The 18,710-nt window shown below is 37.5% G+C and overlaps 4 protein-coding genes across 6 annotated transcripts in view; 2 read left to right on the top strand and 2 right to left on the bottom strand.

Moving 5' to 3' along the window:
- Positions 1 to 18,710, top strand: part of LOC115226337 (zinc finger protein 271-like) — a 478,512-nt gene that overhangs the window by 64,203 nt on the left and 395,599 nt on the right. The gene's annotated exons all lie outside the window — the stretch shown is intronic.
- Positions 1 to 18,710, top strand: part of LOC118768553 (zinc finger protein 239-like) — a 225,563-nt gene that overhangs the window by 19,805 nt on the left and 187,048 nt on the right. The gene's annotated exons all lie outside the window — the stretch shown is intronic.
- Positions 1 to 18,710, bottom strand: part of LOC115226522 (gastrula zinc finger protein XlCGF17.1-like) — a 371,227-nt gene that overhangs the window by 206,352 nt on the left and 146,165 nt on the right. The window contains exon 2 of the mRNA XM_029797521.2: positions 3,473 to 3,480. The gene's annotated coding sequence lies outside the window, so the exon portion shown is untranslated. The remainder of the gene's footprint in view (positions 1 to 3,472; positions 3,481 to 18,710) is intronic.
- The window catches only part of LOC115226391 (zinc finger protein 271-like), a 44,686-nt gene that overhangs the window by 14,886 nt on the left and 11,090 nt on the right, over positions 1 to 18,710 (bottom strand). The window contains exons 4-7 of one of the 3 annotated variants that reach the window (XM_036515237.1): positions 13,813 to 13,875; positions 13,092 to 13,479; positions 12,332 to 12,839; positions 11,825 to 11,995 (exon numbers count right to left, since the gene is read on the bottom strand). In XM_036515237.1, the coding sequence (XP_036371130.1) occupies positions 11,922 to 11,995; positions 12,332 to 12,839; positions 13,092 to 13,479; positions 13,813 to 13,875 (1,033 nt within the window). In that variant the 3' untranslated portion in view covers positions 11,825 to 11,921. Of the gene's footprint in view, positions 1 to 11,824; positions 12,103 to 12,331; positions 12,840 to 13,091; positions 13,480 to 13,812; positions 13,876 to 18,710 lie in introns of those variants that run through there. The other 2 variants (XM_036515236.1, XM_036515235.1) reach the window with 2 other exon arrangements.

The raw sequence follows: 18,710 nt of genomic DNA, 5'->3' as shown, positions 1-18,710 counted from the left end.
CATAGACATTTCTCTTCCATAGCTAGAAATAGCAGCCAGATATCGCACTAATCATAGACATCTCTCATCCATAGCTAGAAATAGCAGCCAGATATCGCACTAATCATAGACATCTCTCTTCCATAGCTAGAAATAGCAGCCAAATCTGGCACGAAACATAGTGATTTCTCTTCCATAACTAGAAACAGCAACCAGATCTCGTTTAAATCATAGATAACTCTCTTCCATAGCTAGAAATAGCAGCCAAATCTTGCACAAATTATGGACATCTCTTCCATTGCTAGAAATAGCAGCCAAATCTGGCACGAAACATAGTGATTTCTCTTCCATAACTAGAAACAGCAACCAGATCTCGCTTAAATCCTAGATAACTATCTTCCATAGCTAGAAATAGCAGCCAAATCTTGTACGATTCATAGACATCTCTGATACATAAAAAATTGGAGAAACACAGCCAATCGAAAAGTCAAATACTGAACGTCTACTGATGAAATACTCACGGAAAAGTTTCATAGGGGATAACGTTGTTATAAGTGCATTTGTAATAGATGAGAAATGTATTAAAAGTTTAGGAATAGAAATTCATTCAACCAACAATTCAATTAATGTCAAGACGGAAACGGAAATATATCTCGTGCGCACGCGTGGGTTTTACAGAAAGCACGGTAGATAACTCTTGTTACTATCTTTCTGTTCCTGGGGACCGCAACTATAATAATAATAATAATAATAATAATAATAATAATAATAATGATAATGATAATCATAATAATAATATTAATAATAATAATAATGATAATAATAATAATAATAATAATAATATTAATAATGATAATAATAATAATAATAATAATAATATTAATAATGATAATAATAATAATAATAATAAAACATTGTGTACAGTGCTCAGGTGCACTACAACTCATCTAAAGTGTATGTATAGTACATAGGGTAATGAACAAGCGTCAGGAAAAGAACAGTGCATGAGTCATGACATACACATATGTGTATGAGTATAGAAGTGGGGCAATCAGGTGTAGTTTCGGCGGATTTCGGAAAGCATGAGGGCCTTAAAGGATGCAGTGTCATGGCAGTCAACAACTGACGCAGGCAGTTTGTTCCATGCTTCAGCAACTCTGAGCGTGAAAAAATGTTTGCGAAAGTCATGGGAGCGGTGCTGTTTTCTGACTTTGTAGGCATGTCCACGTGTGTTGGACACATGGAGAACAAAAAGGTGTTCAGTGTTGTTGTTGGTGAGGTTGTTGATAACTTTGTGGGTGTTTACCAAGTCCATCGCCAGACGCCGGAGCTTCAGTGAATCCATGCCCAGGGAAACAAGGCGCTCTGCGAAAAACGTCAGACGTATAAAATATTCTAAAAACTTCTTGGTATTATTTGAGTGAATAGTCTGTGTCCCTCAGTAGATTGTCCTGCAGGGACTTCCAGTTGTCCAATATGCTATACATCTCTATTTTAAATGCTTCAAATAGAATTTCACAAAATTTCTTATTGTTTTTGAATTTATATATTGTCGTTTTCTGGAATGACCTATTTCTCGGAAACCTTCTAGCTCTAAGTTCCAAATCACAAACCACTAACCTATGTTGAGTTGTACATTCATCACCATGGAAAGACTTCACATTCACAAGTATCTATCTCATTTTCAAGTAAGAATGAAGTCAATCCAGTAAGAATCAAGTCATATCAATCAAGGCCATCTCCTTGAAGAAATTAGTGACTTGTCTGCTTTCCTACATGCTAGTACTATGGGTTTTGCTAAATTAAGTCTAAGGCCCTCGAATTGCAGACGCTGCATCCACACCTTATATTCATTCTCTAACTCGTGTAGAAATTCTGCTATAATAACAAGGTTATCATCATAGTGGAGCTCTCAAAGGCATCTAGTCTTAAATTCCTCTGCTATGGCTAGAAGGTCTATGATAAATAAGAGGGGAGTGAGAATTGATCCTTTGGGAACTCCTACTTGCTTACTAAATTCATTGCTACACACATTACCAACTTTCATCATACTGACAGCATCCCTGTACACAGTTTGTATGGCTCACACCAACAACTCTATTCCTAGCTTCTGCATTAACCACTGAATAAGGAAGTGGGGGAACCTGTCAAAGGCTTTCTCAATGTCAAGTATAGAGGTTTAATTTTTACTAAATTCTTCTCAGTACTGGTCTTACAAAGAAGAAAACATCAGTAGTGCTTCTACATAACACAAAGCCAAACTGCATCTGTTTCTCTCTCTTCCTAATTAGCTGAGCAATGAGCCTCACAAAAAGAGGGGAGCGTCAAGAACGGTCAGAATCTCATACAAAAAATTTCATTCCTCAATTTTAGGAAGGTAATTGTAGTCTAGACCCTCAAACACTTATCTCTGCAAAATTTAATTTAAACAACGATAAGTAGGTTATGAGTAGACAGTCTGTTGTGGGGCACTAAACTATTGTTATGAGGAATATTCTTCTATTGTGGTTTCTTCCATTTTGTACAGGAGGTCATTGTATATGTATATATTTGACAACTTATCTGCATCCGTGTGTTTGAAAAAGCCATGACTTGTGCTACCATTAACATATTTGAGAAGCATTTAAAGGCTAATAAAAAAAATAAATATATAGTAAATTGGGGAAGTGGTATTCAACAAAGAACAATGTGTAGGGTTGAAGGAGAAGTTTCAGTATAGGGGTCCCTACATCATAGGAAATGAAAAGAGCATGGGAGTGAGGCTTGTGTGAAAAGGTATGAAAGACAAAATAAAAAAACTGGAATTTTGGGAAATACTTTATTTTCAGAATTGTAATTTCCAGAATTGTAATTTTCAAATTCCACCTCGGTGGAATTTGAACTCAGAACATAAAAATGGATGAAATCCTACTGTTTTACCTGGTTTTTGGTCTTAACTGATTGGAAGTGTTATCAATGTACGTAACTTTCAGAAAAATGTATATCTTACAAAGATGAGATTTTTTAAAATTAAACTTTGGGGAGATAAGTTTTTGAGGACTTACATTATGATTATCTTCATAAAGATTTAGGAAAACATTTTTCTAGGGGAGTTTCCAATCTTTCTCAACCCCCACCTCAGTTTTGTTATCATCAATTTCCATAACTTTGGATTTTCACAATTTTTTAAAAATAATTGTGTGAAATAAAAACACTATGTATTCTAAACCTTTGCAAAGATTTTGCAGAAATTTCATTTAAAAATGTGATCAGCTTTAAAGAGAGCTATGAGGAAACAAAGTCATGGGTGGGGCACTAAACTGTAGTTATATCCAAAACAGAATTTACAAATAAATCAGTGATTACAAAATTAATTAAACTGAGATAATTACTGTCTTGTGAATCTATTTTATAGACAAAAATCAGCAAACCTTAAAAACATTGCAGGCATTCAGGGATACCTCACATGTAGAATACTTTAAAAAACAATGAGGGAACCAGTGGTTAGTACGACTAATTAAACTGACTTAATTACTATTTCTCTGTTGTCCCCATATTTCCAGTCTTTCTAATTTTATCACACTGTCGTCTACCTCACAGTTCCAACACTATGGCCCCTGGCTGGGACTTTGCACCAGCCACATATTTGGTCTATAGCCCCTCAGTAGATTGTTCCCTAGGAACTTCCAGTTGTCATATATGCTATACATCTCTATCTCCTCCACCATCAAATGCTTCGACTAGAACATCTCATTTCTACAAAGACTCATAAGGAATAAATATATATATATATGGTGAACCATCCGATCGTGGCCGTTGCCAGCCTCAGCTGGCCCCCGTGCCGGTGGCATGTAAAAAGCACCATCCGATCGTGGCCGTTGCCAGCGCTGCCCTCACTGGCCTCCGGTGGCATGTAAAAAGCACCATCCGATCGTGGCCGTTGCCAGCCTCACCTGGCCCCCGTGCCGGTGGCATGTAAAAAGCACCATCCGATCGTGGCCGTTGCCAGCGCTGCCCTCACTGGCCTCCGGTGGCATGTAAAAAGCACCATCCGATCGTGGCCGTTGCCAGCGCTGCCCTCACTGGCCTCCGGTGGCATGTAAAAAGCACCATCCGATCGTGGCCGTTGCCAGCGCTGCCCTCACTGGCCTCCAGTGGCATGTAAAAAGCACCATCCGATCGTGGCCGTTGCCAGCGCTGCCCTCACTGGCCTCCGGTGGCATGTAAAAAGCACCATCCGATCATGGCCGTTGCCAGCGCTGCCCTCACTGGCCTCCGGTGGCATGTAAAAAGCACCATCCGATCGTGGCCGTTGCCAGCGCTGCCCTCACTGGCCTCCGGTGGCATGTAAAAAGCACCATCCGATCGTGGCCGTTGCCAGCGCTGCCCTCACTGGCCTCCGGTGGCATGTAAAAAGCACCATCCGATCGTGGCCATTGCCAGCGCTGCCCTCACTGGCCTCCGGTGGCATGTAAAAAGCACCATCCGATCGTGGCCGTTGCCAGCGCTGCCCTCACTGGCCTCCGGTGGCATGTAAAAAGCACCATCCGATCGTGGCCGTTGCCAGCGCTGCCCTCACTGGCCTCCAGTGGCATGTAAAAAGCACCATCCGATCGTGGCCGTTGCCAGCGCTGCCCTCACTGGCCTCCGGTGGCATGTAAAAAGCACCATCCGATCATGGCCGTTGCCAGCGCTGCCCTCACTGGCCTCCGGTGGCATGTAAAAAGCACCATCCGATCGTGGCCGTTGCCAGCGCTGCCCTCACTGGCCTCCGGTGGCATGTAAAAAGCACCATCCGATCGTGGCCGTTGCCAGCGCTGCCCTCACTGGCCTCCGGTGGCATGTAAAAAGCACCATCCGATCGTGGCCATTGCCAGCGCTGCCCTCACTGGCCTCCGGTGGCATGTAAAAAGCACCATCCGATCGTGGCCGTTGCCAGCGCTGCCCTCACTGGCCTCCGGTGGCATGTAAAAAGCACCATCCGATCGTGGCCGTTGCCAGCGCTGCCCTCACTGGCCTCCGGTGGCATGTAAAAAGCACCATCCGATCGTGGCCGTTGCCAGCGCTGCCCTCACTGGCCTCCGGTGGCATGTAAAAAGCACCATCCGATCGTGGCCATTGCCAGCCTCACCTGGCCCCCGTGCCTGTGGCAAATAAAAAGCACCATCCGATTGTGGCCGTTGCCAGCCTCACCTGGCCCCCGTGCCGGTGGCAAATAAAAAGCACCATCCGATTGTGGCCATTGCCAGCCTCACCTGGCCCCCGTGCCGGTGGCAAATAAAAAGCACCATCCGATTGTGGCCGTTGCCAGCCTCACCTGGCCCCCGTGCCGGTGGCAAATAAAAAGCACCATCCGACCATGGCCATTTGCCAGCCCCGTCTGGCACGTAAAAAGCACCCACTACACTCACAGAGTGGTTGGCGTTAGGAAGGGCATCCAGCCGTAGAAACATTGCCAAATCAGACTGGGCCTGTTGCAGCCTTCTGGCTTCCCAGACCCCAGTTGAACCGTCCAACCCATGCTAGCATGGAAAGCGGACGCTAAATGATGATGATGGATATTCTGAAAAAAATTCATTCATGAGGAGTCACGATGAGTAAAACCTATACATTCACTCACTGGTTGTTGGTTGTCTATATTTCACTTCTTTTTCTCAGTAACTGATGCTTAGGATCCCAGAAAATATTTTCTTATTTAACATTGAGAAAGCAAGAGATTGGTTTCAAAAAATAGTTTCACATAAAAATTCTTGTAACAAGGCGCAGGAGTGGCTGTGTGGTAAGTAGCTTGCTAACCAACCACATGGTTCCGGGTTCAGTCCCACTGCGTGGCATCTTGGGCAAGTGTCTTCTGCTATAGCCTCGGGCCGACCAATGCCTTGTGAGTGGATTTGGTAGACGGAAACTGAAAGAAGCCTGTCGTATATATGTGTGTATATTTATATATGTATGTGTGTAAATGTCTGTGTGTCTGTGTTTGTCCCTCTAGCATTGCTTGACAACCGATGCTGGTGTGTTTACATCCCCGTCACTTAGCGGTTCGGCAAAAGGAACCAATAGAATAACTACTGGGCTTACAAAGTATAAGTCCCGGGATCGATTTGCTCGACTAAAGCCGGTGCTCCAGCATGGCTGCAGTCAAATGACTGAAACAAGTAAAAGAGTAAAGAGTAACATATTCAAAGTTTGGGAGAAATTACTTTTATTAAAAATATCACAGAGGTAAACTATCTCATCAATAGAGATATAGCTGTAGAGATAAAAACTATAGTGTTGGTAGGTTGTTATAAAACTTCTTCCTTATATAAAAACATTTGCAGTTATAGATGTTTCCATTTTTGTTTTCCATAAAAGAAATTTTTAAAGTAAACCATATTCTGGCATACAGTAAGAGGTAAGTAAAGGGGTTGGCATCAGTAAATGTCAAACCTAAAAAGTGGGTGATATATCTAGTGGATTAGTTACTTGTATAGCAAAATGCACAAGGTTACCCTTACATCAGATGATGCCTAAAATGTTTGTTATTGTTGTTATAAGTTTTGACATTGATATAGTTGCACTTACATATGTGTAGATGTATGTTTATTTAACTTATGACTTTCAGAGAAAGATGTACCACAAATGTCACAGTGATATGCCTTCTCTCCCGTATGAATACGTCTGTGTTTAGTTAAGTTACTACTTTTAGAGAATGATTTACTACAGATATCACAGGCATATGGCTTTTCACCTGTATGGATACGTTTGTGAGAAATTTAGTTACTACTTGCAGAGAATGATTTACCACAGATATCACAGTGATGTGGCTTCTCTCCTGTATGAATACGTTTGTGAGAAGTCAAGTTACAACTTTGCAAGAATGATTTACCACAAATATCACAGTGAAATGGCTTTTCGCCTGAATGAATACGTTTATGTTTAGTAAAGTCGCCACTCCCAGAGAATGATTTACCACAAATATCACAGTGAAATGGCTTCTCTCCAGAATGATCACGTTTGTGTTTAGTAAAGTTACTACTTCCAGAGAATGATTTACCACAAATATTACAATGAAATGGTTTCTCTCCTGTATGAATACGTATGTGTCTAGTTAATGTACCAAATTTGTAAAATGATTTACCACAGATATCACAGAGATATTGCCTCTCCCCTGTATGAAAACTTTTGTGCTCAGCTAAGTAACTACTTACAGAGAATGATTTACCACAGACATCACAATGATATGGTTTTTTTGCTGTATGAATACGCTTGTGTTTAGTTAACGTAGTACCATCAGAGAATGATTTACCACAGACATCACAGTGAAATGGCTTCTCTCCTGTATGAATATGTTTGTGTCTAGTTAAGTGACAACTAACAGAGAATGATTTACCACAGACATCACAGTGATATGGCTTCTCTGCTGTATGAATACGCTTGTGTTTAGTTAACGTACTACCATCAGAGAATGATTTACCACAGACATCACAATAATATGGTTTCTCTCCTGAATGAATGCGTTTGTGAGAAGTCAAGTGATAACTTCGAGAGAATGATTTACCACAGATATCACAGTGATATGGCTTCTCTCCCGTATGAACACGTTTGTGTTTAGTTAAGACAGCACATTGAGAGAATGATTTACCACAGATATCACAATGATATGGCTTCTCCCCTGTATGAATGCGAATGTGCTTATTTAAGTCTATATTTTGAGAAAATGATTTGTCACAGATATGACACTGATATGGCTTCTCTCCTGTATGAATACGTATGTGTATTGTTAAGTTATTACTAACAGAGAAAGATTTACCACAGATATCACAATGATATGGCTTCTCTCCTGAATGAAGACGTCTGTGTTTAGTTAAAGTACTACTAACAGTGAATGATTTGTCACAGATATCACACTGATATGGCTTCTCTCCTGTATGAATACGTTGGTGTTTAGTCAAGTTATCTTTTAGAGAGAATGTCTTTTCACAGATATCACAGTCATAGGATAATTTACTTCTCTCTTTTATCATGTCTTCAGGTAAAATCAATTCGGTATGTTTCTCACTTTTATCCATAATTTTTCTTTTCAAATCAATATATAATAATAATAATGATGATGACGATAAATATATAAATATATATACGCAAACATATATTTTTTATTTTGTTCTTATAGGTTATACCTTGCCAATATTTCAATCACTGTATTTCTGTCCAATGTTACCTTTGTCTCAGAACTTTTTTCTCAATTTATCCAAGTTTAATTTGCACACAAATTCGTTTTGTTGACACTGTAGTCAGAAATGCAAGGAACGTTCGATAATAATAACAGAGCATATATTGCACTGGAATGCCATGATAACTTTACAGAAATGGTATTATATATCTGCTTTCAATAGCATTTTCTTTGTCTTCAAAACACGATAAAAATTTTGAAATATCTTCAGTTACCCCAATGTCATTTGATATGTCCTGAAATAATAAAAAAACAACAGTGTAAGACACAGAAACTACTTAAAAATTACAGATTCAATACATATACAAATATCAGCATGAGAGATATACATATAGAGAGAAAGAGTGAGAGAGAATGTGGTAAATATATAGAAGGTGAAAGCTCGCAAAGAGAAAAGCATAAGAGACAGAGGTAGACAGATAAAGAGTTGTACGTAGATACATGCGACACACAATATTCCCTGTGATTGATCTGCATCACCTCATAACAAGACAGATGTGGGGAACAGTTGTGTCGTTAAAATATATGAGGAAACAAAGTCGAAGACATAAAACATGTAACCCTTTCTCCCAATTATATTTTTTTCACAACAAATTCCAACATATTCGTAATCCACATTGTCTGAAAAGTATTTCTAGAAAATTTCATTACCAAAAATATCCATTTTTCCCGAAGTTATGACGAATCAAATTGCTAGTTGAGTGAGCACACATCGGTAGTTATATCAAGAAACATTCGATAAATAATAATAATAAAGTATTGGTTTCTCAACATTTCAGCGGTTGGGGTGTATTTGAGAATATTTCTCAAAGCACGACAAACACGGCAACGATGGAGAGTGTAGCTTCCGTAGCTAGAAATAGCAGCCAAATCTCGCACAAATAATAGACATCTCTCATCCATAGCTAGAAATAGCAGCCAAATCTCGCACAAATAATAGACATCTCTCATCCATAGCTAGAAATAGCAGCCAGATATCGCACTAATCAAAGACATTTCTCTTCCATAGCTAGAAATAGCAGCCAAATCTTGCACAAATAATAGACATCTCTCATCTATAGCTAGACATAGCAGCCAAATCTTGCACAAATTATGGACATCTCTCTTCCATAGCTAGAAATAGCAGCCAGATATCGAACTAACATAGACATTTCACTTCCATAGCTAGAAATAGCAGCCAAATCTTGCACAAATTATGGACATCTCTTCCATTGCTAGAAATAGCAGCCAGATATCGCACAAATAATAGACATCTCTCATCCATAGCTAGAAATAGCAGCCAAATCTTGCACAAATAATAGAAATCTCTCATCCATAGCTAGAAATAGCAACCAGATATTGCACTAATCATAGACATTTCACTTCCATAGCTAGAAATAGCAGCCACATCTGGCACGAAACATAGTGATTTCTCTTCCATAACTAGAAACAGCAACCAGATCTCGCTTAAATCATAGATAACTATCTTCCATAGCTAGAAATAGCAGCCAAATCTTGCACAAATTATGGACATCTCTTTCATTGCTAGAAATAGCAGCCAAATCTGGCACGAAACATAGTGATTTCTCTTCCATAACTAGAAACAGCAACCAGATCTCGCTTAAATCATAGATAACTCTCTTCCATAGCTAGAAATAGCAGCCAAATCTTGTACAATTCATAGACATCTCTGATACATAAAAAATTGGAGAAACACAGCCAATCGAAAAGTCAAATACTGAACGTCTACTGATGAAATACTCACGGAAAAGTTTCATAGGGGATAACGTTGTTATAAGTGCATTTGTAATAGATGAGAAATGTATTAAAAGTTTAGGAATAGAAATTCATTCAACCAACAATTCAATTAATGTCAAGACGGAAACGGAAATATATCTCGTGCGCACGCGTGGGTTTTACAGAAAGCACGGTAGATAACTCTTGTTACTATCTTTCTGTTCCTGGGGACCTCAACTATAATAATAATAATAATAATAATAATAATAATGATAATAATAATAATAATAATGATAATAATAATAATAATAGTAATAATAAAAATAATAATAATAATAATAATGATAATAATAATAATAATAATAATAATAATGATAATAATAATAAGAAGAATAATAATAATAATAATGATGATAATAATAATAATAATAATAATAATAATAATGATAATAATAATAATAATGAAAATAATAATAATAATAAAAACATTGTGTACAGTGCTCAGGTGCACTACAACTCATCTAAAGTGTATGTATAGTACATAGGGTAATGTACAAGCGTCAGGAAAAGAACAGAGTATGAGTCATGACATACACATATGTGTATGAGTATAGAAGTGGGGCAATCAGGTGTAGTTTCGGCGGATTTCGGAAAGCATGAGGGCCTTAAAGGATGCAGTGTCATGGCAGTCAACAACTGACGCAGGCAGTTTGTTCCATGCTTCAGCAACTCTGAGCGTGAAAAAATGTTTGCGAAAGTCATGGGAGCGGTGCTGTTTTCTGACTTTGTAGGCATGTCCACGTGTGTTGGACACATGGAGAACAAAAAGGTGTTCAGTGTTGTTGTTGGTGAGGTTGTTGATAACTTTGTGGGTGTTTACCAAGTCCATCGCCAGACGCCGGAGCTTCAGTGAATCCATGCCCAGGGAAACAAGGCGCTCTGCGAAAAACGTCAGACGTATAAAATATTCTAAAAACTTCTTGGTATTATTTGAGTGAATAGTCTGTGTCCCTCAGTAGATTGTCCTGCAGGGACTTCCAGTTGTCCAATATGCTATACATCTCTATTTTAAATGCTTCAAATAGAATTTCACAAAATTTCTTATTGTTTTTGAATTTATATATTGTCGTTTTCTGGAATGACCTATTTCTCGGAAACCTTCTAGCTCTAAGTTCCAAATCACAAACCACTAACCTATGTTGAGTTGTACATTCATCACCATGGAAAGACTTCACATTCACAAGTATCTATCTCATTTTCAAGTAAGAATGAAGTCAATCCAGTAAGAATCAAGTCATATCAATCAAGGCCATCTCCTTGAAGAAATTAGTGACTTGTCTGCTTTCCTACATGCTAGTACTATGGGTTTTGCTAAATTAAGTCTAAGGCCCTCGAATTGCAGACGCTGCATCCACACCTTATATTCATTCTCTAACTCGTGTAGAAATTCTGCTATAATAACAAGGTTATCATCATAGTGGAGCTCTCAAGGGCATCTAGTCTTAAATTCCTCTGCTATGGCTAGAAGGTCTATGATAAATAAGAGGGGAGTGAGAATTGATCCTTCGGGAACTCCTACTTGCTTACTAAATTCATTGCTACACACATTACCAACTTTCATCTTACTGACAGCATCCCTGTACACAGTTTGTATGGCTCACACCAACAACTCTATTCCTAGCTTCTGCATTAACCACTGAATAAGGAAGTGGGGGAACCTGTCAAAGGCTTTCTCAATGTCAAGTATAGAGGTTTAATTTTTACTAAATTCTTCTCAGTACTGGTCTTACAAAGAAGAAAACATCAGTAGTGCTTCTACATAACACAAAGCCAAACTGCATCTATTTCTCTCTCTTCCTAATTAGCTGAGCTATGAGCCTCACAAAAAGAGGGGGGCGTCAAGAACGGTCAGAATCTCATACAAAATAAAAAAACTGCAATTTTGGGAAATTCTTTATTTTCAGAATTGTAATTTCCATTACATGAAAAACAGAAATATTAAGAAAAAGAAGTCAACAGAAGAAACAATTAGAAATTAGTCTTTTCCTTTCTCTTCTCTCTGAATACATTTGTGTGCAGTTAAATTACTACATTTAGTGAATGATTTACCACAGACATTACAATAATATGGCTTCTCTCCTGTATGAGTACGTTTGTGTGAAGTTAGGCTATAACTTTGAGAGAATGATTTACCACAGATATCACAGTGATATGGTCTCTCTCCTGAATGAAGACGTCTGTGTTTAGTTAAGTCACTATTTTGTGAGAATGATTTACCACAGATATCACAGTGATACGGTCTTTCGCCTGAATGAAAACGTTTGTGTTTAGTTAAGCCACTATTATCAGGGAATGATTTACCACAGATATCACAATGATACGGTCTCTCTCCTGAATGAATACGCTTGTGTGTAATTAAGCTGCTATTTACAGTGAATGATTTACCACAGATATCACAATGATAAGGTTTCTCTCCTGTATGAATACGCTTGTGGGCAGTTAAGGAACTATTTTGGGAAAAGGATTTACCACAAATATCACAATATGACTTCTCTCCTGTATGAATACGTATGTGTGCAGTTAAGTTACTACTTTCAGAGAATGATTTACCACAGATATCACAATGGTATAGCTTCCCTCCGGTATGAATACGCTTATGTGAAGTTAATTTACTACTTTCAATGAATGATTTGCCGCAGATATCACAATGATGTGGCTTTTCTCCTGTATGAGTACGCTTGTGTCTAGTTACGTTATGATTGCGGATGAAAGATTTACCACAGATATCACAATGATATGGCTTCTCTCCTGAATGAATACGTTTATGTCTAGTTACGTCATTATTGCGGATGAAAGATTTACCACAGATATCACAGTGATATGGCTTCTCTCCTGTATGAATACGCCTGTGTGCAGTTAATTTACCATTTTCAAAGAAAGATTTACCACAGATGTCACAGTAAAATGGCTTCTCCCCTGTATGAATACGCTTGTGTGTAGTTAAGCTACTGGCTGAAAAGAATGATTTACCACAGATATCACAATGATATGGCTTCTCCCCAGTATGAATACGAATGTGCTTATTTAAGTCAGAATTTTGAGAAAATGATTTGTCACAGACATTACAGTGATATGGCTTCTCTCCTGTATGAATACGTATGTGTATTGTTAGGGCAGTACGTCCAAAGAAAGATTTACCACAGATATCACAGTGATATGGCTTCTCTCCTGTATGAATACGTTTATGTCTAGTTATGTCATTACTACGGATGAAAGATTTACCACAGGTATCACAGTGATATGGCTTCTCTCCTGTATGAATACGTTTATGTTTAGTTAAATCACCATTTTCAATGAAAGATTTACCACAGATATCACAGTGATGTGGCTTCTCTCCTGTATGAATAAGTTTATGTCTAGTTACTTCATTATTGCGGATGAAAGATTTACCACAGATATCACAGTGATATGGCTTCTCTCCTGTATGAATAAGTTTATGTCTAGTTAAGTCATGATTGCGGATGAAAGATTTACCACAGATATCACAATGATATGGCTTCTCTCCTATATGAATACGTTTGTGTTTAGATAAGCCACTATTATCAGGGAATGATTTACCACAGATATCACAATGATAAGGTTTCTCTCCTGTATGAATACACTTGTGGGTAGTTAAGGAACTATTTTGGGAAAAGGATTTACCACAAATATCACAATATGACTTCTCTCCTGTATGAATACATATGTGTGCAGTTAAGTTACTACTTTCAGAGAATGATTTACCACAGATATCACAATGGTATAGCTTCCCTCCGGTATGAATACGCTTATGTGAAGTTAATTTACTACTTTCAATAAATGATTTGCCGCAGATATCACAATGATGTGGCTTTTCTCCTGTATGAGTACGCGTGTGTGCAGTTAACTGACTATTTTGAGAGAAGGCTTTACCACAGATATCACAATGATATGGCTTTTCTCCTGTATGAGTACGCTTGTGTGATGTCAAAGAATTACATTGAGAGAAGGCTTTACCACAAATATCACAGTGATATGGCTTTTCTCCTGTATGAGTACGCTTGTGTCTAGTTACGTCATGATTGCGGATGAAAGATTTACCACAGATATCACAGTGATATGGCTTTTCCCCTGTATGGATACGTTTGTGAGTAATTAATTTACTATTATCAGGGAATGATTTACCACAGACATCACAGTGATATGGCTTTTCCACTGTGTCTATTTCTGTAATTTTCTCACTCTTTTCCATTATTATTTTTCTCAAATCACAATGTAAATATACTTTTCTTGTTTTTCTTCTTATCGTTTATTCTCACAAATACTTCCACTCCTGATTTTCTGTCCATTGTTTCCCTGCTCTAATAACATTTATGTAAATGTATCCAAGCACACAAACTCATCTTCTCGGCACTGCAGACAGTGATGTGCAAAACTTTGGCTAATCATATCAGATTAGAACAAATATTTCACAGCATATATGTAGAAAGTGTTATATAATTTGTATATAATTTTCTTTCAGTTTCAAAAGATGATAAATATTGAGAATATTCTGTTATAACAATGTCATCTGAAATAATAAAGAAACAACAGTGTAAGATAAAGAAGCTGCTTTCAAAATACAGATTCAACTGAGGAAAGTTTACAACATTTCTACAGAGATAGACTTGAGAAATAAGCATTTACCCGAACAACTGAACTTTTTAATGTATTAAAATTTACATCACAGAATCTTGTGTGTAGCTTACATATTTGTAAACCACAGCTACACCTTCACATTGTGTAATATTATTTAGATTAAACTGCAGAAGAGCAGGTAATAACATCCATAGCTAGAAATAGCAGCCAAATCTCACACAAAACAAAGACATCTCTCTTACATTGCTAGAAATAGCAGCCAAATCTCGCACAAATCATAAACATCTCACTTCCATAGCTAGAAATAGCAGCCAAATCTCGCACAAATCATGGACATCTCTTTTCCATAGCTAGAAATAGCAGCCAAATCATAGACATCTCTCTTCAATAGCTAGAAATAGCAGCCAAATCTTGCATAAATCCTGGTCATCTCTCTTCCATGGCTAGAAATAGCAGCCAAATCTTGCATAAATCATGGACATCACTCTTCCATAAAAGACAGAAGAGACACAAAGAATCAAACATGTCAGAAACCGAACGTCTCATATATTTAAGATAAAAGATTGAATATTTTCGTTGTTGAATACTTACGTGAATGCTTGATATGGACAGCGTTACTATAAACGGTGTTTATGTTGGTTGAGAAATGAATTAAAAGACGAAGAAGAGAAATTCAGGCGAAGGACATTTCTCATCCGATGCCAAGAAACGGAGGTACGAGTATTGCGCATGCGCATTCTTTCATATATAATACTTTGAGGGTATCAGACTTGTTATCTCCCTTTACGTCTTGTGATTGAAAGTATTTCTCTGTATTTATTGCATCTGATTAAATGGTAAATTGGGGATCGATATGGATTTTGGGAAATATCCAAATGTAATTTCTACTTTACTTCTTATTTGAGAGGAGCATCCAAAAAGAAACATTTTGCTACCACAGTTATGAAATTTGGATGAATATTTTGAGGAGGAATATGACAATGTGAATGGTCAACAAATATGTCGAAAATTTTCCTAATTTGACTAAATAATTAAGTAGCTAGTATTCTTTCGGTATGACTCGACAGAATTAGAACACATCAGTTCGGCTGCTTCCGTGAAAGCGTGTGTCTGTGTCTTGTCAACTGTCAGTTGAAAAATGGGAGGAGGAGGAGGAGAAGAGCTTGTACTTGTCGTTATATCTATATTCCGCAACACATAAAAGTAGAACAGGCACACACAGAGGCAAGAACGAGCAAGCACGGATCTTTTCCTTTTGAACGGCAGTTTTCAACACAATTTCTAGTTAACTAAACACTTTTAAACTTCGTATACTGGTAGAATGCGTCAAAATAGAACCTTTTTGGATCTTTTCATTTGGAAAGCCAGATTTTTCAAATTTTTCTGGCTTTCAAACCTTGTTCTTATAGCGGAATTTCTACACGAATTAGAGAATGAATATAAGGTGTGGATGCAGCGTCTGCAATTCGAGGGCCTTAGACTTAATTTAGCAAAACCCATAGTACTAGCATGTAGGAAAGCAGACAAGTCACTAATTTCTTCAAGGAGATGGCATGATTGATATGACTTGATTCTTACTGGATTGACTTCATTCTAACTTGAAAATGAGATAGATACTTGTGAATGTGAAGTCTTTCCATGGTGATGAATGTACAACTCAACATAGGTTAGTGATTTGTGATTTGGAACTTAGAGCTAGAAGGTTTCCGAGAAATAGGTCATTCCAGAAAACGACAATATATAAATTCAAAAACAATAAGAAATTTTGTGAAATTCTATTTGAAGCATTTAAAATAGAGATGTATAGCATATTGGACAACTGGAAGTCCCTGCAGGACAATCTACTGAGGGACACAGACTATTCACTCAAATAATACCAAGAAGTTTTTAGAATATTTTATACGTCTGACGTTTTTCGCAGAGCGCCTTGTTTCCCTGGGCATGGATTCACTGAAGCTCCGGCGTCTGGCGATGGACTTGGTAAACACCCACAAAGTTATCAACAACCTCACCAACAACAACACTGAACACCTTTTTGTTCTCCATGTGTCCAACACACGTGTACATGCCTACAAAGTCAGAAAACAGCACCGCTCCCATGACTTTCGCAAACATTTTTTCACGCTCAGAGTTGCTGAAGCATGGAACAAACTGCCTGCGTCAGTTGTTGACTGCCATGACACTACATCCTTTAAGGCCCTCATGCTTTCCGAAATCTGCCGAAACTACACCTGATTGCCCCACTTCTATACTCATACACATATGTGTATGTCATGACTCATGCACTGTTCTTTTCCTGACGCTTGTAATTACCCTATGTACTATACATAAACTTTAGACGAGTTGTAGTGCACCTGAGCACTGTACACAATGTTTTATTATTATTATTATTGTTATTATTATTATTATTATTATTATTATTATTATTATTATTTATTATTATTATTATTATTATTATTATTATTATTATTATTATTATTATCATTATTATCATTATTATTATTATTATTATCATTATTATTATTATCATTATTATTATTATTATTATTATTATTATTATTATTATTATTATTATTATTATTATTATTATAGTTGAGGTCCCCAGGAACAGAAAGATAGTAACAAGAGTTATCTACCGTGCTTTCTGTAAAACCCACGCGTGCGCACGAGATATATTTCCGTTTCCGTCTTGACATTAATAGAATTGTTGGTTGAATGAATTTCTATTCCTAAACTTTTAATACATTTCTCATCTATTACAAATGCACTTATAACAACGTTATCCCCTATGAAACTTTTCCGTGAGTATTTCGTCAGTAGACGTTCAGTATTTGACTTTTCGATTGGCTGTGTTTCTCCAATTTTTTATGTATCAGAGATGTCTATGAATCGTACAAGATTTGGCTGCTATTTCTAGCTATGGAAGATAGTTATCTAGGATTTAAGCGAGATCTGGTTGCTGTTTCTAGTTATGGAAGAGAAATCACTATGTTTCGTGCCAGATTTGGCTGCTATTTCTAGCAATGGAAGAGATGTCCATAATTTGTGCAAAATTTGGCTGCTATTTCTAGCTATGGAAGAGAAATGTCTATGATTAGTGCGATATCTGGCTGCTATTTCTAGCTATGGATGAGAGATGTCTATTATTTGTGCGAGATTTGGCTGCTATTTCTAGCTATGGAAGAGAAATGTCTATGATTAGTGCGATATCTGGCTGCTATTTCTAGCTATGGATGAGAGATGTCTATTATTTGTGCGAGATCTGGCTGCTATTTCTGGCTATAGAAGAGAAATGTCTATGATTAGTGTGATAATTGGCTGCTATTTCTAGCTATGGAAGAGAGATGTCTATGATTAGTGCGATACTTGGCTGCTATTTCTAGCTATGGATGAGAGATGTCTATTATTTTGTGCGTGATTTGGCTGCTATTTCTAGCTGTGGAAGAGAAATGTCTATGATTAGTGCGATATCTGGCTGCTATTTCTAGCTATGGATGAGAGATGTCTATTATTTGTGAGAGATTTGGCTGCTATTTCTAGCTATGGAAGCTACATCCTCCATCGTTGCCGTGTTTGTCGTGTTTTGAGAAATAATCCTCAAATACACCCCAACCGCTGAAATGTTGAGAAACCAATACTTTATTATTATTATTTATCGAATGTTTCTTATATAACTACCGATGTGTGCTCACTCAACTAGCAATTTGATTCCTCACAACTTCGTGAAAAATGGATATTTTTTGTAATGAAATTTTCTAGAAATACTTTTCAGACAATGTGGATTACGAATATGTTGGAATTAGTTGTGAAAAAAATATAATTGGGAGAAAGGGTTAGATGTTTTATGTCTTCGACTTTGTTTCCTCATATATTTTAACGACACAACTGTTCCCCACATCTGTCTTGTTATGAGGTGATGCAGATCAATCACAGGGAATATTGTGTGTCGCATGTATCTACGTACAACTCTTTATCTCTCTACATCTGTCTTTTATGCTTTTCTCTTTGCGAGCTTTCACCCTCTATATATTTACCACATTCTCTCTCACTCTTTCTCTCTATATGTATATCTCTCGTGCTGATATTTGTATATGTCTTGAATCTGTAATTTTTAAGTAGTTTCTGTGTCTTACACTGTTGTTTCTTTATTATTTCAGAATATCAGATG

The sequence above is a fragment of the Octopus sinensis genome, linkage group LG30 (assembly GCF_006345805.1).
Source record: "Octopus sinensis linkage group LG30, ASM634580v1, whole genome shotgun sequence".
In the NCBI taxonomy this organism is placed as follows: domain Eukaryota; kingdom Metazoa; phylum Mollusca; class Cephalopoda; order Octopoda; family Octopodidae; genus Octopus; species Octopus sinensis.
This window is presented reverse-complemented; position numbering and strand designations above follow the sequence as displayed.